Genomic DNA, 25,799 nt, shown 5'->3' on the forward strand with positions numbered 1-25,799 from the left:
TTTGCGATAGGCAGTAATGTCCGCAGCAGTAGAGGGCTGAAACCGAGAGTAGTAATCCAATTGTTGCCATAGACTCTTGAGGGCAGCATAGTACTTAGAGACAGACAATTCTTTCTGTGTAGTAGTATGGAGTGTCATACGAATCTCATAAACTTGAGCATCATTCCCCAATTGTCCATACGTTTCCTTGGCAGCAGTCCAAATTTGTGTAGCTGTGTCAAGGAGAAGATACTGAGCAGAGATATTAGTGTGAATAGAGTTCAATACGAATGACATAACCATCGCATCATTAGCAGTCCAACGAGTCCGAAGAGGGCCTTCATCAGGAGGCTGAACAGAGGTGCCAGTAAGATGACCAGTGAGTCCTCTTCCAGCCACAGTTAGAGAAAGAGATCTGGCCCACAGTAATTGGAACCATCCAATTTAATTGCAGCAGCATAAGGGAGGAATTCAGTCCTGGACTGACCTTCATCTCCAGAGATAGCAGTGGTAATATCTGACCCAGCCATACTTGCAGGTAATCAACAGAGAATGCCAGCAAAAAATCGATCCAACAAGAGAAGACCCAAATATTGATAGGGGGCAGGGTTATGAAAAAAAACCCAGAAATTGGAAATCTGAAATTTTGCAGCAAAGCTCCAAGGATGAGGCTGAGATTCTGGTTGAATGCTCCTTTGGTGTATATAAGACTCCCCTCAAAAAACCAGTAAAAGAGGAGAACCCTAACCCCAAAATTGATGAGTGTCAGGGTTTTGGAAAACCCTGAATTTGAGATCGAAAGAGGAAAGGGGGCTTCAAAATTTGATGTAGACTTGCAATAGAAGCTGTCCAGAGCTGCAAGAATGGAACCTCCAATGCGAACAACCAATCTTCAATAGGAATGAGACTTGATCTTCAAAGGGGAGATTCTCCAAAAATCGCAGAAGGAAAACAGGGCAGCAGCCATCGCAAAGAAGAAAAAAATCTTATAGCATCGATTGAGGTAGATGGAAGGCAGCAACTAGATCATTCGATCACCTCATTAGTGCTGCCCCTTAAGCAGTGAAAAAAGAAAACAGAAAAAAAAAAAAAAAAAAAAAAGGAAGAAGTTGAGAAAAAAAGGAGAAGAGAGAAACGATGGGGTGGGAGGGAGGGGGGGGAAGTGTTTTGTAACTTAGATCAGAATTGGCTCTGATACCATGCTAGCAAAACACAATTGGAATGAATAGCTTGAATGATCAATACGACCAAGCAAGCATATATTTATAAAAGAGGAATTACAACCTAAAGGACAGAATTGTCCCTGCTCTAGCCGACTCTAACTAATAGAGTCGGCAGTACATAAAATAAACTAATTAAACCCAAAAAGACCAGAATACCCCTACGGTATTCTGGTGTACATTATTCAACAGTTCCTTTTAGCTTTTTTTTTACTCATTTGGGAATTTGGTAAATCTTTTCAATATTGTAACTAGTGTTTGCAAAATATAATTACTATCGACCAGTTTTGTAAATCTTTTTGTTATTTAGTAGATCTAGGCAATTCCCACTATATTTTTAAAGAGTCTGACAGTTCATTGTCATTGAGCAGAGAGGAAATTATATTGCATTAAAGCTTTATATGGAATAAGGTAACAGTCAAAAAGCCTACTGATAGAAGCATCAACTCAAGGTTGGATAAGATGCATAAGCAACATAGCCTCTAACTCAGATGTGTCCTGGTTCTTTTTCCCTAGGCACCTAAATGTTTCTTCTTTGCATGTTATTGTTCACCATTAAGAAGCCAGCCTATGTTATCTGCATAGTTATCAAGCGTCTAGACTCCTTGGTCGCCTTGGGCGCCATGGTGGTGTCGCCTTGCTTTTTTGTCCCTCTAAAATGTCATGGTCGCCTTCCCGCCTTGATAACTATGGTTATCTGAATGCTAGAATCCTTCATACCCTGGCCAAAGACGTGGATAAAAGCACTTTTATCCATAAGTGCTACACTAGAAAAACAGTATGATAGTAGAAGCATATTTGATCCTCCCCCCCCCCCCCCCATTAAACCTGGAACCAACATCAAAACCCACTAGCAGCCACCAAAACATCTCTTCAGGATAATACTGTCAAGCTCAAAACCCAACACTAGCAGTTTATTCTGTTTTGGCATTTCTTTTTTGGGTATGGAGGTCGGGGAATTAAATTAGGGTTAAATTTTTAGGGTAGATTAAGATGAGCTCATAAAGCAACAAGTTGATGGAAGCCAAATATTCAATTTTCATATGGATGACAAATATGATGAGCATTCTGATGTGGAAAGATTCTACATCATTCCTTATTGGCATAGATTCACATGGATTTGCAACAGATTCCATTACTCCAAAAATAGTATCATTCCATTCTCATGGAATTTTATTCATTGTTCTGTTTAAACAGGAAATAGTATCATTCCGTTCTCAAGGTCACAATGAAGCAACCTTGCCGTTGCGCTGAGGTCCGCCCCTCTTCATAAATACTGTTAATAATATTGTTCTGTTTTGTGTTACAAGACTTTGTTGTTTTTCTTATCTTATGTCGTCCTAGCTCCTATTCTTTTTCATTGATAGAATTGTTATTTATCAAAGAACTCTCAAAATTTATCTGAGCAAACATTACAAAGATATAAAAAGATAATGACGAAAAGATCAGCCAGTTCAAGTAGGTTACACTTCCATGAGGTTTGCTTTATAAATCAGTATGGAGTCCAGTGAACACTAGATACCCACATCTTTTTTTTTTTGGGTGAATAAGAAATTCATTACCAAGAAGGAAAAAAGAATTACAGTGCCCTCAAAGGGGAGCAACAAAACACAAAATAAGAAAGGCCCCTAGCCTCAGCTTTGCGGGCAGGGGGAAACAAGGGAGACAGAAGAGAGGCCCCAGGAGGCAATAATAAGCCTGTTCCTAGGGGTGTTTGGACAAAAAGGAGGGGCTGACGATAACTTCGCCGAAATATCAAAGGAAATGGAATCCCAAATCTGCTGGTAAGATCTAGAATTGGAGGTCCATTTCCTAATATTGCGTTCCATCCAAATGTGGTTCAAAGTAGCACAAAAAGCAAGCTTCCCAGCAGTATCACATAAAGAGCGTCCAGCAAAGGTCATGTCGATCCAAATCCATTCCCTGGAGAAGGGAAGAATTCTTCTAGGGGTTGGCCAACATTTAAGTAAGATGCCTTTCCAGATCGCAGCAGTAGTGGGACACTCAAAGAAGAGGTGATCAGTGTCTTCCATATTGTTCTAGCAGAGGCAACAAGAGGGGTTGACCGGGATGTGGCGGTGCCGGAGAAAGGCTTGAGTTGGGAGACAATTGTTGAAGATCCTCCAAACAGTAAAGGCCCATATTGAATCATGATCGTAAAAATAAATGGAAATAATTTTGATTTAATGAGATAAACACTAGATACCCAAATCTTGAATTGGCACAAATCCATTTTGACACAAACTCAATAACTACAGCGAAGGTCCAAATTGAATCATGATCGTAAAATAAATGGAAATAATTTTGATTTAATGAGATAAACACTATACTGTCCTATTGGATCCATTCATGGCCCATTTCCTAAGGCAAACTTTTTATTGTCGTGACGCCTTTCTAATTCTAAGACAAATCCAACAGTTGCTAAGTGAGGAATCTGTTGGTTGAACCGTGGGTCAGAGAGGAAATAAAATAACTAGAATGGCTTGTATTAATGAGAGAAAGGCCCCTCTATTTATAATAGAGGGGAAGTTACAAATAATAGAAGCTAGGCGATGTGGGACTAAAACCCACATAGCCGACATAAGCTAATAACACTTAATAACATAAAATTAACCCCAAAAGGACCGGGGTATTCTGGTGTACATTATTCTAACACTCCCCCTCAAGCTGGATTATACAAATACTAAAGAAAGAAGATCCAGCTTGGACTAAAGAAAAAAAAACTCTCTCCATGACAATGCTAACACTTCCCCTCAAGTTGGCGCATACAAGGTACTAATGCCCAACTTGAATAAAATGGGAAAAGGCAAGGTGTAGCAAACTCCAGCTTCAAGATGAACGCCGCTCCCAAATAGACCTTCAAGAACTTGAAGGGTAGCCGGCAAATGACTCAAGCAGCGGAAAAAACCAACCAAACTGTAGGATCTCATATGGGCAGGCAATACCCAAACATCTTCAAAACTTTAAGGCCAACTTCCCCCTTATGACAAACTTTAACCCAAAGTAGAAACCCATTGGCAGTGGTGAAACCTCTGACCTTCTATATTTTGCACCAAGTGTCCCTGCATGTTCTGCTCTCTACAATGGCTGCAGGTATACTGTATATAATCCCCCCCTCACGTGTAGTGCACGTGGACATAAGAGAGATGATTGTAGAGATAGGGCAAAACACAACATTCCAAAATTTTTCAATGGCTACCAAGTGGAACGGAAAAAGAAGAAATGGTAAAGAAGAGAATACCATTAACTTCCAAGGTGGTTATGGGGAATGCCAAAGGTATGTTTTGGGAGGTGGTGAAGGAAAAACAGCAGTGGGATAATGAAGTAGGAGTAAAGTATGCAACATATAAAGTTCCAACCATCTTCCATCGATCAAACAAACACTTCTGATGGAAACTCCTGCAGGGGAGAAACTCCTAACTCCAATATTCAAATCCGATAAGTAGACAGATCTGATTTGAAGGAAGGAAAGGCTCCAATCTTCAAGGTTTGATCAATCTTCAAACAAGGAGGAACAAGTGTGCGAAAAACTCCAAGGTATAAACTCCCACATGCTAAATAATACTAACGAAGATATCTGGACAGAAATTAATAGATATAGCCTCAACAAAACTCGATCAGATCTGAATCAGTAACAATGCTAGGATTCAAGCTCCAGAGTGTGCCGGATATGAACCAGAAAAGCTCCTCAGTTGAAGCACAGCTGAACTGGCAGGCAGAAAATGCTTTGGTCCAGAACTAGTATCTGAATAAGCTTCTTTCCTATCAAGAGCACCATACTCTTGCTCTCCGGCAGAATGAATCCGACATCCGTTACCTTAAAACACGGATCGAATCCCTCCACTAAGAGCTAATGACTATAGCTATGACGGTGAAAGATTCCTCTTATGCCTCCTTTCTGATCTCTGGCCGAGAAAAGGAAAAGAAGTTGTTGGAAGAACAGCTTAGATTGGCTCAGACTCTACCGTTTCCGTCAAGCCCTACTTTCTTCCCTGACTCCTTCTCAACCCCTATGTACCATGAGCAGTCAGCCCCACATAGCTTCCCAACGGCTATGTTCAAGGAGTTACAGGACCAGCAGAGACATCTAGCTTCCCTCAAAGCCAGATCCTCAAAACCGAAGCGATCCCATACATCTTATCCTGTCTCTTCACAACCTGTTTTCCAACCCACTCCCTTTCCCCTGCAAAAACCCATGGTTCAACCTACTTTCCAACCTTTACCTGACCAGCAGCCAGGATCCTCTAGTTTTGCTCCCTGGGTTCCTCCCAGATCAAAACCTGATACCCCTGATTCAGCTTGTCCCGTTATCCCTTTCCCGGAAAATATTAATACCCTGAGTACTTTCCTCACTCAGCTGACCCTGCCTCGACCACAATCCATACCTGTTTTGTCCATGGCCAAAGTTTCCTCTGTTACCTCCTTCTCGGACTCCGACTCTTTCAGTTCCCAGAGTCCTTTACCTGCCTACCAAACCCATCCCCCGGCGCCAGATACCTCTCAGGCTCTGACTGAACCTATTGTTCATAGTAGTGACAGTGAAGTTGATACTGCACCACAACAGCAGCAACAACCCAGAGCCGCCCCTGCACCTCCTCATATTCCCCCTCAGGCACCTAATCCTAGTCCTTTTGCCAACCAGGACCCTAAACAACTATTCACCTTTGATGGTCTCCCATTTCATAAATGGCCTGAGCGGATTTCGGAGTTTCATGCCTGGCTTACTGCAGAAATGTTAGTTGCTAGAGCCACAAACGGCACTGTAATTACCAAGTTCTTGGCCCGTACCCATGGAACCCTCAGAGAATGGTTCATGGCCCTTGGTGGTTATCGACAACTCCAGTGGACTCAGATTCCTATTGATGTCTTCATCGCACAATTGTACAATGAGATGATTGGACCCATTGAGAACAATAGAATCAAGGCCCGAGAGGAGAACTTCCAGATGAAGTGTTGCTCCTTTCAGAAGGCTGATCTTGCTAAGCACTATACACGGATGTTAGACCGTTTTTACATCCTTGGAGGATTGGATGACCTAAATATGAAACAAGTGTTCCTCAATTCTTTCCCAGAACCTTTGGGAAAAGAGGCCGCAAAATCCTTGCAACATTTTGGCCTCCGAATTGATCAAGCTCCTATCGATCGTCTCTACCAAGAAATCCTTAGTGCTCTGCAAAAGTTATGTGATCAGCAATTATTCTTCAAGCAATGGGAAAAGACCACTCATAAGCTCACAGATGCTTGTGACACATCCCATCTTAAGATCAAGTGCAAAGACAAGGACTGTTCTTGTCCCTCTAAGAAGAAGTCCCACTTCTCCAAGATCAGTTCCCGTCCAGAGAAGAATCACAAGAAAAATGGTAATCACAGATTTCATCGGTTCAAACGTAAGCATCAACATAGGTCTCAGCAGCAGCCCTATAATTTCTTCAAACGAAAGAAATTTCGGCAGAAGACCTTTAGCAAATGCTATGCGTGTGGAAAAATCGGCCATTTTGCTCGCAATTGCCCTGACAAAGCCAAGCAAGCCAAATTAATGCATATGTTGGCCCCTTTTTCCATCACTGATGATCTAGATGCAGATGTTGAATCCCTTTACTCTGTCGATGATAATTTCTCCCCGGACTTATTGTTTGTCCTTGAGAATTGGGAAGACGACGACTTGGATACCTCCTCACCCGAATCCGAGTCCGATGGATTTGACCCCATCTACCCGATGGCCTCTCCTTTGTCCTCTCCTAACCCTCCTAAGTCACCAGCTTTTGCTATCACCAAGACCCCACTTCCTCAAGCTAGTCTCTCCATCTCTCCTACCACACGGGACCGCCCTATCAGAATCATTGGCTACTTTGACACAGGTTGTTCCACAACCATATTAGCTCCCCATGCCCTTCCTTCTGACTGTTGGAAACCTCACAAGCAGTTCTTCACTGCCGCCGATGGTCAAACCTTCTCGGTCAACCTCATCTCCAAGAACCCTGTCCGTTTTCAATTATTCCCCTCTCTTACCTTGTGTCATACAGTTCTAGGATCCTCTCTTCCCGGTCGTGATGCCCTTATTGGTTTTGACATCCTTTGTCAGTTACCCCACCTCCGATGGAGCATACATGGTCTCAGCTACAAAAAGCAATTCATCCCTTGGACAACTGTTCCTAATTTGCTACTAATCACTCCTATTGCAGATGTTAAAGAACAATTGCTCCTCCGTTGCAGTGCTGAAAATCATGCAGCCTTTCTCACCAAATGTGATCATCCCCTCTGGCAGAACCCAAAGTTCTTCATCCGTCTCCCTTTCAAGAAGAATGAGGATGCAAATCCTATTAAAGCCAGCCACTCTGGCATGAAGCCTTAACACCTCACCAATGCACGCCAAGAAATTGCCCTCTTAGAAGCTTAAGGCCTCATCGAGAAGACATCTTCCCCTTGGGCTTGTGAAGCCTTCTATGTAAATAAGAGAGCTGAACAGAAGCGTGGCAAACTGAGACTTGTAATCAACTATCAGCCCCTCAATGCATTTCTGGCTGACGACAAATTCCCATTACCTACAAGGCCTGCCCTTCTACTTCAACTTTCCAAGGCGAAGATATTCAGCAAGTTTGATCTCAAAGCAGGATTTTGGCAGCTAGGAATTCATCCAGATGACAGGTCCAAAACCGGATTCTGCATTCAACATTTCCAGTGGACAGTTCTCCCCTTTGGTCTCAAGGTGGCTCCTTCCCTGTTTCAACAAGCTATGCTACAGATCTATGCTCCCATACAAGAACATGCTTTGATCTATATAGACGACATACTCCTCTTCTCCAATACAGAAGAAGATCATGTTCTTCTACTCCAGCAGTTCTTAGACATCACCATAGCCCATAATATAATGCTCTCACCCACAAAGATGGAAGTTGCAGTCGACACTATTGATTTTCTTGGTGTCACTATATCAAAAGGACAATTCCAACTTCAACCACATATTGGCCGATCCCTCCTTGAGTTCTCAGATGGCCCCTTCACACGGCAAGAGTTGCAGCAGTTCCTCGGCATCATTAATTACATGACCGAGTTCTTACCACACCACGAATCATCTTCACCGACTCCTCAGAAAGGATGCACCACCCTGGTCCTCTGTTCATACCCAGGCAGTCAAAGATCTGAAAGCCCTGGCCCAGTCATTGCCAACTCTACAGATCCCATCTACAGGACTTCGTATTCTACAGTCCGATGCCAGTGATACCCAATGGGGTGCGGTTCTACTTGAAGAATCCCCAGACAAGATACGACGTATATGCGGATACCGTAGTGGCATGTTCAAATCATCCGAACAACACTACCATTCCACATTCAAAGAGATTCTTACAGTCCGTCGTGGAATTGAGAAATTTCAATTCTTTCTTATTGGCCATACATTCCAGATCGAGATGGATATGACAGCTTTCCCAAAGATGTTACAGTTCAAGCAGAAGCAGGTCCCTGAATCTCAGCTACTACGATGGGCATAGTGGTTCTCACAATGGTCTTTCAAGGTTCGTCACATCAAAGGCAAAGATAATGTCCTCGCAGATTTCCTCTCTAGGACCACGAAGATAATTCTTCCATCCCTGCCCTTTGCATGCCCCTTACTCCTGGAGCTTCTTCCTCATCTTCTTCAGCTCCACCACAACCTGACCCACCTGATCCACTCCTTGACCTCTTACCTGCTCTCCCAGCATCTATCTTCAGTAACATTTCCCTCCGTACCCTCAGGACCAATAGTATCTCTACCTATCAGTCCGTTCTTATCTCCATGGTCCATCATAATGGCCTTCAGTATGATTGGGTAGTCTGTCACCCAGATTTCCCTTTCCTTACTCCTTTCACCATCAACCCGGCCCTCTTTGATAAAGAATGTGTCGTTTTCTTCTGGCACCTTCTTGCTGTCCACACAGTTGCTCTCACTTTCAACCGTCATACTCTTTATCACTATCTCAGCACAGTCTCCACCATTTTCTCTAATCCTATTGGCACTATTTACTTTCGTCTCCAAAGACCTCAGTGTCTAGCCCGTTTTCTCCGCCTCTTTGCTCCCATACCTCAATGGCTTCAGTCCCTCTCTGCTCTTGATGACGACCCCTTTGTCACCTATATTTTCCATCAACCAACTAATTTCAACCATCATCACCTGGTCTTACCCCCCATCCTGGATCACAATCTCATTGCCTATGATCCGATCTTCTTCCTCCATGGCACCAGTACTGAAGATCTTTTTGTTCATCGTGATGATTCAGAGGCTCACAAAGAACGATGGTACACCTTCATGACCACCATGTGCTCCTACAACCATGTTAATCCTGCAACCCTGCCGGATTGCCTACTTCGCAGCACCCGTACAGCTTGGGACGTCAACAACGAGTTGCAGCACCCAATCATTCGGCGAATCATGAGCGAACACCTGGAGTTCGAAGTGGACCACGCACTGGATATGTTCATCCCTTACACCAATGACACCGACTTCGACACAGATTAATGCATGTCATTGTAATGCCTGTCATTGTCATCTTTTCTGGTTTGTCTTTTCCTATTCAAGTCTTTGTCCTGTAATTGCCATTGTCAAAAGGTAACCATGGTTTGTCTGTGTGGTTTGGTTAAGTGACCGTGGTTTGTTGTAAAGTAACTACAGTTTGTAAACCCTGGTTAATATGTCAGTCAGGTTAGGTATCGATAACTATAGTTAAGGTTCTTTTTCAAAAAGTAACCATAGTTTGTAAAAGTAACCTTGGTTATGCCTTGGTTATGCCCTTAGTTTAGTTTATTTGTATCTGTTAGGTTTTTCTATTTAAGCAGATCATCTGCTCTATTTGTAAACAAGTTCCGCAATTAAAAGAAAACTCTGAATATGGTATCAGAGCCTTGTGAGTAAAACCTTCTTGTCTTCTGTTCGACGGAGCTCTGCTCCCTGGCCTCTTGTCTGTGATGATGATGTTTTATATTTTGCAGCCTAAGTATGCTCTGCAGTTGCCGTCTTCGACGGATCCTCTGCATCAGAAATAGGTGTGTGTGGTGTACTGTTGTCTTCTTCTCCGGCCAGGTTGGTAACGTCCCTTGAGTAAGGTGTGGGTCTGCAGGCAGAGACCGCTCTAAATCCCGGCACACTCGGGTTACCTCCGGTCTGACCAGAGAAAGACACTGGTCATCATCCACTATGTTTATTGTTCCCATCTCATAACAGATAAAAGGTCCGGTGCATCTCTGAAGGACGGAAGACATCTCTCCTTCTATCATGAGTTTACAACCTCCTACTGCCCCTGTTACTCTTAAAACTTCCCATGCCTCTAAGGTAGACTACTTATATGAACTTAATTATACCCCGGCTGAACAGCAAATTCACCCGACCAACTTCCCCATCATAAACCCTTATGATGTTTTCCCCCAGTCTTCTACCTCAGTCACCAGGAAGATCAGGACGATCATATCTCCTAAAAAGACTCAAGGTCTAAAGGAGTACGTCCAGGCTCCTCCTTTCTCTCAGAATCAGGTCACTGCTAGTGGAAAAGAGCAGTATTTTCCTGTGAACATCAGTCCTGAGCTGATCAGGCAATGGATCCAGCTCGGTTACACCCATCTCCACCTTGGTGCTGTCAAGATTGCCATTACCTTCCATGGCCGAAAGGGTCTCCCGGTTTCCATGCGCCTTAATCTTCTGGACACCAGATTTCAGAATTTCCCACATGCAACCATCACGGACGTTCAGACCACTCTGAACGATGGCACTGTTTTCTACACGGTGTACCCTAACTATAATATTTCTCTGCAAGATCCGAACCTGCCTGATGCTTGGCAATTTCTGATTCAGTTGACAGGTGCGCCTCAGAAAGAGACAGCGATAGCAGCTACTCTTCACTACCAGATCTGCTACAGACTCCAAAACCATGCCATGAACCTTAATACTGGATTCTCCAGTAATAATGCAGCCTTGTTCGTCCAAATCGGCGAGGATCGGATCCCTACTATTACGCATGTTCCTCGACAGATCGACAGAGCATCCCTGCTCAAACTCATTCCTGAGTCATGGATCACGGCGTACGAGTCTACTCATAACATCCCAGCTGCTACTCCACCTCTGACGGCTACAAACCCTGTCTATCAGCCTCTTGAAGATGGCCGCACACTTGTCACATATCCAAAGCCTGCTGATATGTGTACCATGTTTCCTTCGGCATCCCCAGCATGGTTGGACGACGTCTACCAACTTGATGAAGAAGATCCTCAACCTCCTCCACCTCAGAAAGTAAGGACCGCGCCAGCACACCTGGAAAACGCGCTTAACAGGGGAAGGTATAGGATCACTTATTAGCACAGAGTGCTATCCTCGCTAAGCGATGTGGGACTTTAGGCTCTCGTTACGCACGAAACAGTACCATCACACCCCGCCCAACGAGCGTGGCTCTGATACCAAGTAAGGACCGCGCCAGCACACCTGGAAAACGCGCTTAACAGGGGAAGGTACAGGATAACTTATTAGCACAGAGTGCTATCCTCGCTGAGCGATGTGGGACTTTAGGCTCTCGTTACGCACGAGACAGTACCATCATTATTCAGAGTTTTCTATTAATTGCGGAACTTGTTTACAAATAGAGCAGATGATCTGCTTAAATAGAAAAACCTAACAGATACAAACAAACTAAACTTAGGGCATAACCAAGGTTACTTTTACAAACTATGGTTACTTTTTGAAAAAGAACCTTAACTATAGTTATCGATACCTAACCTGGCTGACATATTAACCAGGGTTTACAAACTGTAGTTACTTTACAACAAACCACGGTCACTTAACCAAACCACACCGACAAACCATGGTTACCTTTTGACAAAGGCAATTACAGGACAAAGACTTGAATAGGAAAAGACAAACCAGAAAAGATGACAATGACAGGCATTACAATGACATGCATTAATCTGTGTCGAAGTCGGTGTCATTGGTGTAAGGGATGAACATATCCACCAGTGCGTGGTCCACTTCGAACTCCAGGTGTTCGCTCATGATTCACCGAATGACTGGGTGCTGCAACTTCTTGTTGACGTCCCAAGCTATACGGGTGCTGCGAAGTAGGCAATCCGGCAGCGTTACAGGATTAACATGGTTGTAGGAGCACATGGTGGTCATGAAGGTGTACCATTGTTCTTTGTGAGCCTCTGAATCATCACGATGAACAAAAAGATCTTCAGTACTGGTGCCATGAAGGAAGAAGATCGGATCACAGGCAATGAAATTGTGATCCAGTATGGGGGGTGAGACCAGGTGATGATGGATGAAATCAGGTGGTCGATGGAAAATATAGTTGACGAAGGGGTCGTCATCAAGAGCAGAGAGGGACTGAAGCCATTGAGGTATGGGAGCAAAGAGGCGGAGAAAACGGGCTAGACACTGAGGTCTTTGGAGACGAAAGTAAACAGTGCCAATAGGATTAGAGAAAATGGTAGAGACTGTGCTGAGATAGTGATAAAGAGTATGACGGTTGAAAGTGAGAGCAACTGTGTGAACAGCAAGAAGGTGCCAGAAGAAAACGACACATTCTTTATCAAAGAGGGCCGGGTTGATGGTGAAAGGAGTAAGGAAAGGGAAATCTGAGTGACAGACTACCCAATCATACTGAAGGCCATTATGATGGACCATGGAGATAAGAACGGACTGATAGGTAGAGATACTATTGGTCCTGAGGGTACGGAGGGAAATGTTACTGAAGATAGATGCTGGGAGAGCAGGTAAGAGGTCAAGGAGTGGATCAAGTGGGTCAGGTTGTGGTGGAGCTGAAGAAGATGAGGAGGAAGCTCCAGGAGTAAGGGGCATGCAAAGGGCAGGGATGGAAGAAGATAATGGTAAATTCTTCGTGGTCCTAGAGAGGAAATCTGCAAGGACATTATCTTTGCCTTTGATGTGACAAACCTTGAAAGACCATTGTGAGAACCACTGTGCCCATCGTAGTAGCTGAGATTCAGGGAGCTGCTTCTGCTTGAACTGTAACATCTTTGGGAAAGCTGTCATATCCATCTCGATCTGGAATGTATGGCTAATAAGAAAGAATTGAAATTTCTCAATTCCACGACGGACTGCAAGAATTTCTTTGAATGTGGAATGGTAGTGTTGTTCGGATGATTTGAACATGCCACTATGGTATCCGCATATACGTCGTATCTTGTCTGGGGATTCTTCAAGTAGAACCGCACCCCATTGGGTATCACTGGCATCGGACTGTAGAATACGAAGTCCTATAGATGGGATCTGTAGAGTTGGCAATGACTGGGCCAGGGCTTTCAGATCTTTGACTGCCTGGGTATGAACAGAGGACCAGGGTGGTCCATCCTTTCTGAGGAGTCGGTGAAGATGATTCGTGAATCGGACCTGGTGTGGTAAGAACTCGATTATGTAATTAATGATGCCGAGGAACTGCTGCAACTCTTGCCGTGTGAAGGGGCCATCTGAGAACTCAAGGAGGGATCGGCCAATATGTGATTGAAGCTGGAATTGTCCTTTTGATATAGTGACACCAAGAAAATCAATAGTGTCGACTGCAACTTCCATCTTTGTTGGTGAGAGCATTATACCATGGGCTATGGTGATGTCTAAGAACTGCTGGAGTAGAAGAACATGATCTTCTTCTGTATTGGAGAAGAGGAGTATGTCGTCTATATAGATCAAAGCATGTTCTTGTATGGGAGCATAGATCTGTAGCATAGCTTGTTGAAACAGGGAAGGAGCCACCTTGAGACCAAAGGGGAGAACTGTCCACTGGAAATGTCCACCGGGAATGCAGAATCCGGTTTTGGACCTGTCATCTGGATGAATTCCTAGCTGCCAAAATCCTGCTTTGAGATCAAACTTGCTGAATATCTTCGCCTTGGAAAGTTGAAGTAGAAGGGCAGGCCTTGTAGGTAATGGGAATTTGTCGTCAGCCAGAAATGCATTGAGGGGCTGATAGTTGATTACAAGCCTCAGTTTGCCACGCTTCTGTTCAGTTCTCTTATTTACATAGAAGGCTTCACAAGCCCAAGGGGAAGATGTCTTCTCGATGAGGCCTTAAGCTTCTAAGAGGGCAATTTCTTGGCGTGCATTGGTGAGGTGTTCAGGCTTCATGCCAGAGTGGCTGGCTTTAGTAGGATTTGCATCCTCATTCTTCTTGAAAGGGAGACGGATGAAGAACTTTGGGTTCTGCCAGAGGGGATGATCACATTTGGTGAGAAAGGCTGCATGATTTTCAGCACTGCAACGGAGGAGCAATTGTTCTTTAACATCTGCAATAGGAGTGATTAGTAGCAAATTAGGAACAGTTGTCCAAGGGATGAATTGCTTTTTGTAGCTGAGACCATGTATGCTCCATCGGAGGTGGGGTAACTGACAAAGGATGTCAAAACCAATAAGGGCATCACGACCGGGAAGAGAGGATCCTAGAACTGTATGACACAAGGTAAGAGAGGGGAATAATTGAAAACGGACAGGGTTCTTGGAGATGAGGTTGACCGAGAAGGTTTGACCATCGGCGGCAGTGAAGAACTGCTTGTGAGGTTTCCAACAGTCAGAAGGAAGGGCATGGGGAGCTAATATGGTTGTGGAACAACCTGTGTCAAAGTAGCCAATGATTCTGATAGGGCGGTCCCATGTAGTAGGAGAGATGGAGAAACTAGCTTGAGGAAGTGGGGTCTTGGTGATAGCAAAAGCTGGTGACTTAGGAGGGTTAGGAGAGGACAAAGGAGAGGCCATCGGGTAGATGGGGTCAAATCCATCGGACTCGGATTCGGGTGAGGAGGTATCCAAGTCGTCGTCTTCCCAATTCTCAAGGACAAACAATAAGTCCGGGGAGAAACTAGCTCGAGAGATCATCAGTGATGGAAAAAGGGGCCAACATATGCATTAATTTGGCTTGCTTGGCTTTGTCAGGGCAATTACGAGCAAAATGGCCGATTTTTCCACACGCATAGCATTTGCTAGAGGTCTTCTGCCGAAATTTCTTTCGTTTGAAGAACTTATAGGGCTGCTGCTGAGACCTATGTTGATGCTTACGTTTGAACAGATGAAATCTGTGATTACCATTTTTCTTGTGATTCTTCTCTGGACGGGAACTGATCTTGGAGAAGTGGGACTTCTTCTTAGAGGGACAAGAACAGTCCTTGTCTTTGCACTTGATCTTAAGATGGGATGTGTCACAAGCATCTGTGAGCCTATGAGTGGTCTTTTCCCATTGCTTGAAGAATAATTGCTGATCACATAACTTTTGCAGAGCACTAAGGATTTCTTGGTAGAGACGATCGACAGGAGCTTGATCAATTCGGAGGCCAAAATGTTGCAAGGATTTTACGGCCTCTTTTCCCAAAGGTTCTGGGAAAGAATTGAGGAACACTTGTTTCATATTTAGGTCGTCCAATCCTCCAAGGATGTAAAAACGGTCTAACATCCGTGTATAGTGCTTAGCAAGATCAGCCTTCTGAAAGGAGCAACACTTCATCTGGAAGTACTCCTCTCAGGCCTTGATTCTGTTGTTCTCAATGGGTCCAATCATCTCATTATACAATTGTGCGATGAAGACATCAATAGGAATCTGAGTCCACTGGAGTTGCCGATAACCACCAAGGGCCATGAACCATTCTCTGACGGTTCCATGGGTACGGGCCAAGAACTTGGTAATTACAGTGCCGTCTGTGGCTCCAGCAACTAACATTTCTGCAGTAAGCCAGGCATGAAACTCCGAAATCCGCTCAGGCCATTTATGAAATGGGAGACCATCAAAGGTGAATAGTTGTTTAGGGTCCTGGTTGGCAAAAGGACTAGGATTAGGTGCCTGAGGGGGAATATGAGGAGGTGCAGGGGCGGCTCTGGGTTGTTGCTGTTGTGGTGCAGTATCAACTTCACTGTCACTACTATGAACAATAGGTTCAGTCGGAGCCTGAGAGGTATCTGGCGCCGGGGGATGGGTTTGGTAGGCAGGTAAAGGACTCTGGGAACTGAAAGAGTCGGAGTCCGAGAAGGAGGTAACAGAGGAAAATTTGGCCATGGACAAAACAGGTATGGATTGTGGTCGAGGCAGGGTCAGCTGAGTGAGGAAAGTACTCAGGGTATTAATATTTTCCGGGAAAGGGATAACGGGACAAGCTGAATCAGGGGTATCAGGTTTTGATCTGGGAGGAACCCAGGGAGCAAAACTAGAGGATCCTGGCTGCTGGTCAGGTAAAGGTTGGAAAGTAGGTTGAACCATGGGTTTTTGCAGGGGAAAGGGAGTGGGTTGGAAAACAGGTTGTGAAGAGACAGGATAAGATGTATGGGATCGCTTCGGTTTTGAGGATCTGGCTTTGAGGGAAGCTAGATGTCTCTGCTGGTCCTGTAACTCCTTGAACATAGCCGTTGGGAAGCTATGTGGGGCTGACTGCTCATGGTACATAGGGGTTGAGAAGGAGTCAGGGAAGAAAGTAGGGCTTGACGGAAACGGTTGAGTCTGAGCCAATCTAAGTTGTTCTTCCAACAACTTCTTTTCCTTTTCTCGGCCAGAGATCAGAAAGGAGGCATAAGAGGAATCTTTCACCGTCATAGCTATAGTCATTAGCTCTTAGTGGAGGGATTCGATCCGTGTTTTGAGGTAACGGATGTCGGATTCATTCTGCCGGAGAGCAAGAGTATGGTGCTCTTGATAGGAAAGAAGCTTATTCAGATACTGGTTCTGGACCAAAGCATTTTCTGCCTGCCAGTTCAACTGTGCTTCAACTGAGGAGTTGGTAGCCATCTGTCCCATGTTGTCAAGGACATTAGGGGGACTGACTTTCCACTTGTGGCGGCGGCGATCAGCATCTTCATAGTCAGCAGTGGGAGGGAAATTCCTACTGATCCCTTCCGAACTAGAAGCCATAAAACAAGGAATGGGCTGCTGGATCTGTGTCTGCCACAACATCAACGGGGTAGCCGTTGGAGGGGAAGGCGGAGCCGGAGGTAAATCTGGTTTGCAGTAGGGCGTGACCGGTGGAGGAGATGGAGCTGGTGGCGGAGAATAGCAACCCAAAGAACAGGGTTTGCTATTGCCATAATCTACGATAAACTGATATCTGCCACCGTCTTCTCCAAGGGGTCCGACGTTTGGACAGCCGGCCTGATAGCGGAGCCATAGAGGATCTGGCTGGCGCTTTTTTTTCTTTGGCTTCTGAGGTGGAGGAGGTTGAGGATCTTCTTCATCAAGTTGGTAGACGTCGTCCAACCATGCTGGGGATGCCGAAGGAAACATGGTACACATATCAGCAGGCTTTGGATATGTGACAAGTGTGCGGCCATCTTCAAGAGGCTGATAGACAGGGTTTGTAGCCATCAGAGGTGGAGTAGCAGCTGGGATGTTATGAGTAGACTCGTACGCCGTGATCCATGACTCAGGAATGAGTTTGAGCAGGGATGCTCTGTCGATCTGTCGAGGAACATGCGTAATAGTAGGGATCCGATCCTCGCCGATTTGGACGAACAAGGCTGCATCATTACTGGAGAATCCAGTATTAAGGTTCATGGCATGGTTTTGGAGTCTGTAGCAGATCTGGTAGTGAAGAGTGGCTGCTATCGCTGTCTCTTTCTGAGGCACACCTGTCAACTAAATCAGAAACTGCCAAGCATCAGGCAGGTTCGGATCTTGCAGAGAAATATTGTAGTTAGGGTACACCGTGTAGAAAACAGTGCCATCGTTCAGAGTGGTCTGAACGTCCGTGATGGTTGCATGTGGGAAATTCTGAAATCTGGTGTCCAGAAGATTAAGGCGCATGGAAACCGGGAGACCCTTTCGGCCATGGAAGGCAATGGCAATCTTGACAGCACCAAGGTGGAGATGGGTGTAACCGAGCTGGATCCATTGCCTGATCAGCTCAGGACTGATGTTCACAGGAAAATACTACTCTTTTCCACTAGCAGTGACTTGATTCTGAGAGAAAGGAGGAGCCTGGACGTACTCCTTTAGACCTTGAGTCTTTTTAGGAGATATGATCGTCCTGATCTTCCTGGTGACTGAGGTAGAAGACTGGGGGAAAACATCATAAGGGTTTATGATGGGGAAGTTGGTCGGGTGAATTTGCTGTTCAGCCGGGGTATAACTAAGTTCATATAAGTAGTCTACCTTAGAAGCATGGGAAGTTTTAAGAGTAACAGGAGCAGTAGGAGGTTGTAAACTCATGATAGAAGGAGAGATGTCTTCCGTCCTTCAGAGATGCACCGGACCTTTTATCTGTTATGAGATGGGAACAGTAAACATAGTGGATGATGACCAGTGTCTTTCTCTGACCAGACCGGAGGTAACCCGAGTGTGCCGGGATTTAGAGCGGTCTCTGCCTGCAGACCCATACCTTACTCAAGGGACGTTACCAACCTGGCCGGAGAAGAAGACAACAGTACACCACACGCACCTATTTCTGATGCAGAGGATCCGTCGAAGACGGCAACTGCAGAGCATACTTAGGCTGCAAAATATAAAACATCATCATCACAGACAAGAGGCCAGGGAGCAGAGCTCCGTCGAACAGAAGACAAGAAGGTTTTACTCACAAGGCTCTGATACCATATTGAGAGTTTTCTATTAATTGCGGAAACCGTGGAACACACTGTTGTAGTCCCAAATAAGCTGATCTCCAGGGTAGCAGATCCGAGTCTTCCATAACGAAAGAAATTTGATCTCCAATAATAGGAAACTCAGTCACAATCATAGGGCAGCAGTAGTCCACATGAAGGCAGTAGTAACACATCAACCAATCATGCTTACAGAAGCCAATCAATAACACCAGCCAGGTAGGTAGTGAAGCTTAAAAAAATCAGCAAATAGAAGATAAAGAACCAGACAAATCCATAGCTAGTCGAAGCAGCCAGCCACATAGGAATAAGGAAAAACAGGTTGATAATTGAAGAAACCAAGCCAACAGAATGAACTGTAATTTTTGCAAAAAAATCTGACAAACGATGCTGAATAATGAGCTGAATACTCCTCTGTTGTTGATAAAACTCTCCTAAAAAATTCTGCAATAGTGGACTGCCCTAACCCTTAGATCGATTATAGTTAGGGTTTTGTAAAAAACCCTGAAAGTAAAGGTCGATTGTACGGAAGGGGGCTTCAACAAAGTGATAATGACTTGTCAAAGGTGATGTCTTCTGGTAATAGATGCTGACCACCACTGCTGGAATGGATCTCCAGTTCGAATAACCAATCTCCTTGGTAATTGAGACTTGATCTTCAAGTGGAAAAAACACCAAAAAATTGTAGAAATATAGGGCAGCAACTATCATGTGCAATAGACCTTCAAGCCAAAAATAGTTGAAGTAGAATGTCCTTCTTGATGGTAGAAACATCAACAAAAAACTCCAATAGCAGCAAACAACCCTAACCCTAAAATCGATATGGGTCAGGGTTTTGTAAAAAACCCTGAAAAGAAGGATCGATTGGGGTTAGGGGTCTTCAAACACTTGGAAAGAGGCAAATGCTGAGGTCGAGTGGTCTCTGTAGGTGGAGTAATCATCCCTCAAAAAAAGGCAACAAGAATTCAAACTTGTAACCCTAATATCGATTTGAGTTAGGGTGTTAATAGGGAATCATAAAAGGCAGAATGGAAAGATTTTGTTGTAAGGATAGATCCAGCCATCAGATTGTGTTCAAACTGAGGTCGATTAGGGCTTGGATTAGTTGGGAATTATCCCTGAAATTAGCTGCATCTGACAAAGGGAAACCCCAAAATCGATTAGAGTCAAGATTTTGAAAAACCTTGACAAGGTGAAATCGATTTGGGGATCTAGGCTGGAAAAAATGACAATTGATGGAGGTAAAGAAAAAGGGAAGTTAGGTTTAGGAACACGGTAGAATAGGGCTGGAAAAAGGCTGCATAGGGTGTTCCTAAATTAGAGGATCAGGTTTATAGAGATCTGATCTCAAAGAAGGGGAACTCAAAATCGCAGATGAGGCTTCCAGTAGGGTTTTTTAATAAAAAACGATAGAAGAGAAAGGGGGGCAGCACTAAATCATCGATATTATGTCTACCTCATTAGTGCTGCCCCTGTTTTTGGGTTGAAAGGGAGAATACCAGGAGCAGGAAAAAACGAGAAAAGAGAGAAGAGGAGGAGAGATCGATTAGAGGAAAAGAAGGGAGAAAATAGGGTTTTTTCTTCTCTCTAACCTAGATCAGACCAGCTCTGATACCATGTTGGATGAACCGTGGGTCAGAGAGGAAATAAAATAACTAGAATGGCTTGTATTAATCAGAGAAAGGCTCCTCTATTTATAATAGAGGGGAAGTTACAAATAATAGAAGCTAGGCGATGTGGGACTAAAACCCACATAGCCAACATAAACTAATAACACTTAATAACATAAAATTAACCCCAAAAGGACCAGAATACCCCCACGGTATTCTGGTGTACATTATTCTAACAGAATCATGTGAAGGCATCTGCACAGAATTGGGATTCAAAAGGGTACAATTGCAACAGATATTGTCAAAATAACAAATTGTAGAAAAATGATTCCCAAACCCTGAAATTGGGTATCAGCTGCACCTAGTGTCAAGGGAAGGTCATCACACGGACACTAGTTATCATTTTAAGAAAGTAAAACCCATGTTCAGAAGCAATATGCCATGTCCAGATGAGCACTACTAAAGAGAGCAAATGCATAAACAGATTAATGAATGATGTGGTTAACATTCAGACCTGAATGGTAACAGAGGCCGGTCATTGATAGCTGCCCAAATATTCCAACCAGCAAAGTCAGCTTGCTGAAAAGCAACCTGAGAAGCAGTTTGAACCATTTATAACCAAACAGAGAAAAATGTTTTCATCTATACCCATAAATCATCTTTAGAAAATTTAAGTACAAAGCTTATTCTTCTTTTTTTTTGGGGGGCGGGAGAGTGTTGGGGGAAGGGGAGATGGGGCAATGAACTGCAAAGTTTTTTGTTTTTTCCTTTTCAATGGGCACATCCTGTGGTGTAATCGTGGGTTCCGAAACCCTGTTTGGGATCTTTATGGACCCACCCAAACAATAAACAACTCAAATATTAAGAGCAATGGAAAATGGAAAATCTATAATTTCCAAAGCAAGTAAGATCCTTAAAAGTAAAGCAATTGAAAGGGGAAATAAATCGGGAATTAATTCAAAAAGGTACGGGCAATTCTGGAAATAACAGTAATATGGATAGCATTTAAATAGACGAACAAAGGGAGGGGCAAACTTGGCATGGGAATGTATGAAAGGGATATGTGGGGATAAGGACAGAGGGGAGGGAGGGTTAATTTGGGAAACCAATTCTCAAATGACTATCAGAGGGGGGGGGGGGGAATCATCTTCAACCTCCCAACCAGCAAGGCCAGTGGAAAGAAAATTTGGTTCTGAGAGATTCCCTGAAGAGAATTCCAACCGAAGTGAGACTTTGGATGAAGGATCATCACTCAACCCCTCTTGATTCCAACCAATAGCAATTCCAACAATCAAAGATTAGTTTGAAAATAAGCTATAGCAAATCAAACCTGCTGGTAAAAACAAACCAGCCTTGCAATCGTAATCCACCACTCCAGCGAGCTTTGGGAGTCCAAACTAAACAAGATGAGTTGCCCCTAAGGTGAGTAATAACACTCCATATATAAGGATTAAAAGACTAGGGATAAGGGTATTCGAAGATGGAATATGGTGATTATGTTTTATGCTAGACATGTAACAGCAGTTTAAGAAACCAAGGTTTGAAGTTTCGGTTTCAAGCTAGGTTTTGACCGGACTTGAAATTGAAATATTCCGTGGAACTGCAAAATTTTGATCACTGGTTTGGAGGCCCAAATAGCCAAATTACATCCTGAAACTTCTGGGAAACCCTATTTTAGGTCCTCTAAATATAGTGACACCTTAGATTGTAACAAAAGAAAACACTAAACATGGCAATTAGGCTTCGGACCCTAGGTTGATAGCGTACATTGTATGCTGTTGTATATACAAAACCGTAGCCCGAGGGCTTTCTCTGGGAAAAATCCTCTCTCACAACTTAAAGATATATGAATGAGTGCTTTCTTCTTCAAGAGGGTGCCTTAAGAGGAGTGACTCGAGGAACGAAAGGCAGGTCTTTCATCCCCTATATTTTATTCAATGAGAGCGCCCAATGGTGATAAAGAAATTTACTATTAGAACTAATTCAATTAAAACAACTAAAATAAGCCTTAGGAATAAATAAACATAAAATCAGAAATTATTTCATAATTATCAAATGTTATACATGGTTCTTTTTTTTTTGGTAAAAATTGTTATACATAATTCATTATAAAGATATGGGGAGGGATTTGGCCAAAAAACACAAAAACTGAGGTTTTCTAGATACTTTTGCTTTTTACCCAATCTCGGCATAGCGCTTTGCTTTTGGTTCTTCGGAGGAAACCTTACCAACCCGACTTCGTTGCTTGTGTGCTTGGACATACATAGCCTGACGGGGCCTACAGAAGTAAACCTTTCTAAATGCACACGCTTTACTGTGCGGACGGAAAGCCCTAGATTAATGCCATGGCTAGAATATTCTATCTTTGGAGTCTAAATTGTCTAAACTAATGAAACAATATCGAAACCTGAAACAGACTGCGAAATTTTGATTGAAACCATGCATTTTATACAAAAGATTTGACCGAAACATGGTGAAAATTTGCCGAAATTGTGAAATTTCGACCGGAACTAGGTAAGACTCAAGTATTGAACCTGGTTTCATTTCGATCTTTTCTTGAAACCGAAAATTTCTGAAATTTCGGTCATTAAAAAAAATTCAAGCTATCATAAAAAAAGACGGGGGCAGAAGAAGGAAGAGCAGAACCATAAGTAAATAAGGAATAGAATAAATATGTGGGAGGACAAGGGAATACAACAACCAACTTGGTCTTTTACTGCTCACAACCGTGAGACTTCTCAAAGCAAGACTCATTTCATTCAATTCTCTGATTTCCATCGGCAGTACATATAAATATAAAGAAAAACTCCTATCAAATTAATAGAAACGCAACTCAATATGGAAATCTACTCAACTAGGAAATATATTCAAATAAAGAAACTACCAAATAACTCCTTTGAAATCTACTGACCATAATAAAAATAAGATAAAAGATTGCATCTATGTAATCTACCAGCCCCCTTTCGACCAAAAACCCAGGTAAGGCCGGTTGCATCTTGGCTTAGGTCTCCAAAGTTGGTCGTTTCGAATTCCAGTCCAACCATCCTAACACTACTGCATCAACTCTCTTCCTTTGAAAAGAACTCGACTCCATCGAGTTTAGATGAGGACAAAGGATACCATCCGAGTCAATTCGGAGGAGAAATGATCGTGCGGTCCGCTTGAGGTTAGATGGCTAGAACGTCCTTCATAGGAAGAAGCTTCATCTCAAGCCTGCCGTGCTTGAAGGAATAAGCATTTTCGTAGCCACAATGTTGCACCTTCTTATCAAATAACCATGGTCGCCTAAAGAGGATGTGACACACCTTCAGAGAGAGGATGTCACATTACACTATATCGATCAACCCCCGAATAGAATACATGAGCAAACACCTTTCACTGAATTTTAGGTTGGTGTTTTTCACCCAAGCAACTTTGTAGGGGTTAGGATGTGGCTGTGTACTCAACCAAGCCTGCAAACGACATCTTCAGAAACAACATTAGTACAACTACTACCACTCGATTACCATAATGCATATATTGTCATTGCACTGTACCCAGGTCTTGAATATACTATTACGATACCAATAATCCTTATCAGATACCCTATGTGCATCTAGAAGTGGACAAAGAATGTAGCAATATTGTGGCTCTCTATCACTACCACCATCATTAACCTCACTAGATTCATGCTCACGCTCTACATCCAAAAGTACTATCTTGTTTCTCTGTTACTATTCTGAAGCAGTAGCCATGAGTTCTTCCTTATTAGCAAAAGTGACCAAACGATTAGGACACTGAGCGGAAAAATGTCCAATCCCTTGCATGTAAACAAATTATATCTCAGCACGTGGCTACGAAGGAGTCCTATTGGAACCACACCGAGGTGAAAAATAAGGATGGTTCAACCGTGAGGATGCCATAGAGAAACAATTGAAAGTGAGCAAAGATCAAGGTGAGAGAGAAGAAGTAGGTCAAGGAAGAAGATGATGAAAAGAAAAGTTAGATGAGTGCAAACTTTTGGAGAGTTGTTATGACTCTCCCTTATATTAATTCACTAACATAAGATATTCGAGGCATTATCAAGATGATCTAGAAGATTGTCTCTAAAAAGAGAAGTATTTGGGTTGACTGGATCTACTCGAGGTACCTGCAACAAGATTCTTTCTGGACTGTTTCTCTGTCCTCTGATGCTTCTTGGGTCTAGCCTATCTGCTCCTGCATTGGGGATGGCACCTCTACTTCCCTTTGGCTGGATTATTGGCATCCTATGGGCATCTTTCTCTACCTTGTTAGCCCCAGAGCTATATACAGAACGGGCATTTCTAGATAGTCGAAGGTTGCTGCTATCCTTGGCATCAATGGTTGGACTCCGCCGCCTTCCTCATCAATCGCTTATCAGCATTTGGGCAGCTCTTCCTTCCATCATTAGAAGCCCATTGGGAGGTGATTCTGTATTTTGGGTGCATTCCTCCTTGGGTTCCTTTAGTGCTAAAGCTGCTTGGGATCACATCCGCTCCAAAAATACTTTGGTCCCCTAGAGAAAATCTTCTATGGTTCAAGCATCACATCCCCCGACACTGCTTCACAGCCTGGAGAGCGCTCTCCAATTGTCTTCCAACGCAGTCCTTCCTCCGTCATCGTCAGATTGATGTCCCCCCTTCATGCTGCCTTTGTTGGAACAATGTTGAAGATACTGAGCATCTTTTCTTCGTGTGTCCTTTCTCTTCGGCTATCTGGAAGGGAGTCTTAGCTAAATGCTGGCCTAAAAGTCGAAGAATTCTTCCCTTCAGTAGAGAGTGGCTTTGGATTGACATGACTTTTGTTGGGTCTTCTATTTGCGACACTGTTGGAAAGTTAGCTTTTTGTGCGACAATCAATCACATCCGGATGGAGCGTAACCTAAGGAAATGGACCTCCAAATCGCGAACACATCAGCAGATTTGGGACGCCATTTCCTTTAAGATCAATGCTAGGCTTTTTTCGCCCTCCCCCCCCCCCCTCTTTTGTAATGACTCCCCAAGGAACAAGCTTATTGTTGTCTCCTGGGGTCTCTCTTCTACCTCCCTCCGATCCTCCTTCTCTTGATGATTTGGCTCTTCTTTTCTGTTCCTCTTTGCTCCCTAAGGGAGCTGCTGTATTTTTCTCTCTTTGGTAATGAATTTTTTTACTCACCCAAAAAAAAACATAAGATATTCAAAATTACATACAACTCCCTAGGGAGGTAAACTACATAAAACATAATAACCTAGTACCTATAATACCCTTATTACATAAACTCCAACACTACCCCTCAAGCTAGAGAATAAATGTCATACATTCCCAGCTTGCAAATAAGGGTACTAAACTGGTGAGAATTGAGCCATTTGGTGAAGATGTCAGCCAACTGGTCGCCTGTCCTCACAAAAGGAGTGCAGATGTAGCCGAAGTCAATCTTCTCCTTAATGAAGTGTCGGTGCACCTCAATATGTTTGG

The 25,799-nt window shown here is 43.6% G+C and overlaps 1 protein-coding gene across 2 annotated transcripts in view; it reads right to left on the reverse strand.

Annotated features, from left to right (window-relative positions):
- Positions 1 to 25,799, reverse strand: part of LOC122668851 (alternative NAD(P)H-ubiquinone oxidoreductase C1, chloroplastic/mitochondrial-like) — a 110,304-nt gene that overhangs the window by 5,738 nt on the left and 78,767 nt on the right. The window contains exon 9 of one of the 2 annotated variants that reach the window (XM_043865406.1): positions 20,860 to 20,936. The exons of the other annotated variant lie outside the window; for it this stretch is intronic. Coding sequence (XP_043721341.1) covers positions 20,860 to 20,936 — 77 coding nt within the window. The remainder of the gene's footprint in view (positions 1 to 20,859; positions 20,937 to 25,799) is intronic. 2 annotated transcript variants of the gene reach the window in all.

The sequence above is a fragment of the Telopea speciosissima genome, chromosome 7, assembly GCF_018873765.1.
Source record: "Telopea speciosissima isolate NSW1024214 ecotype Mountain lineage chromosome 7, Tspe_v1, whole genome shotgun sequence".
NCBI lineage: Eukaryota > Viridiplantae > Streptophyta > Magnoliopsida > Proteales > Proteaceae > Telopea > Telopea speciosissima.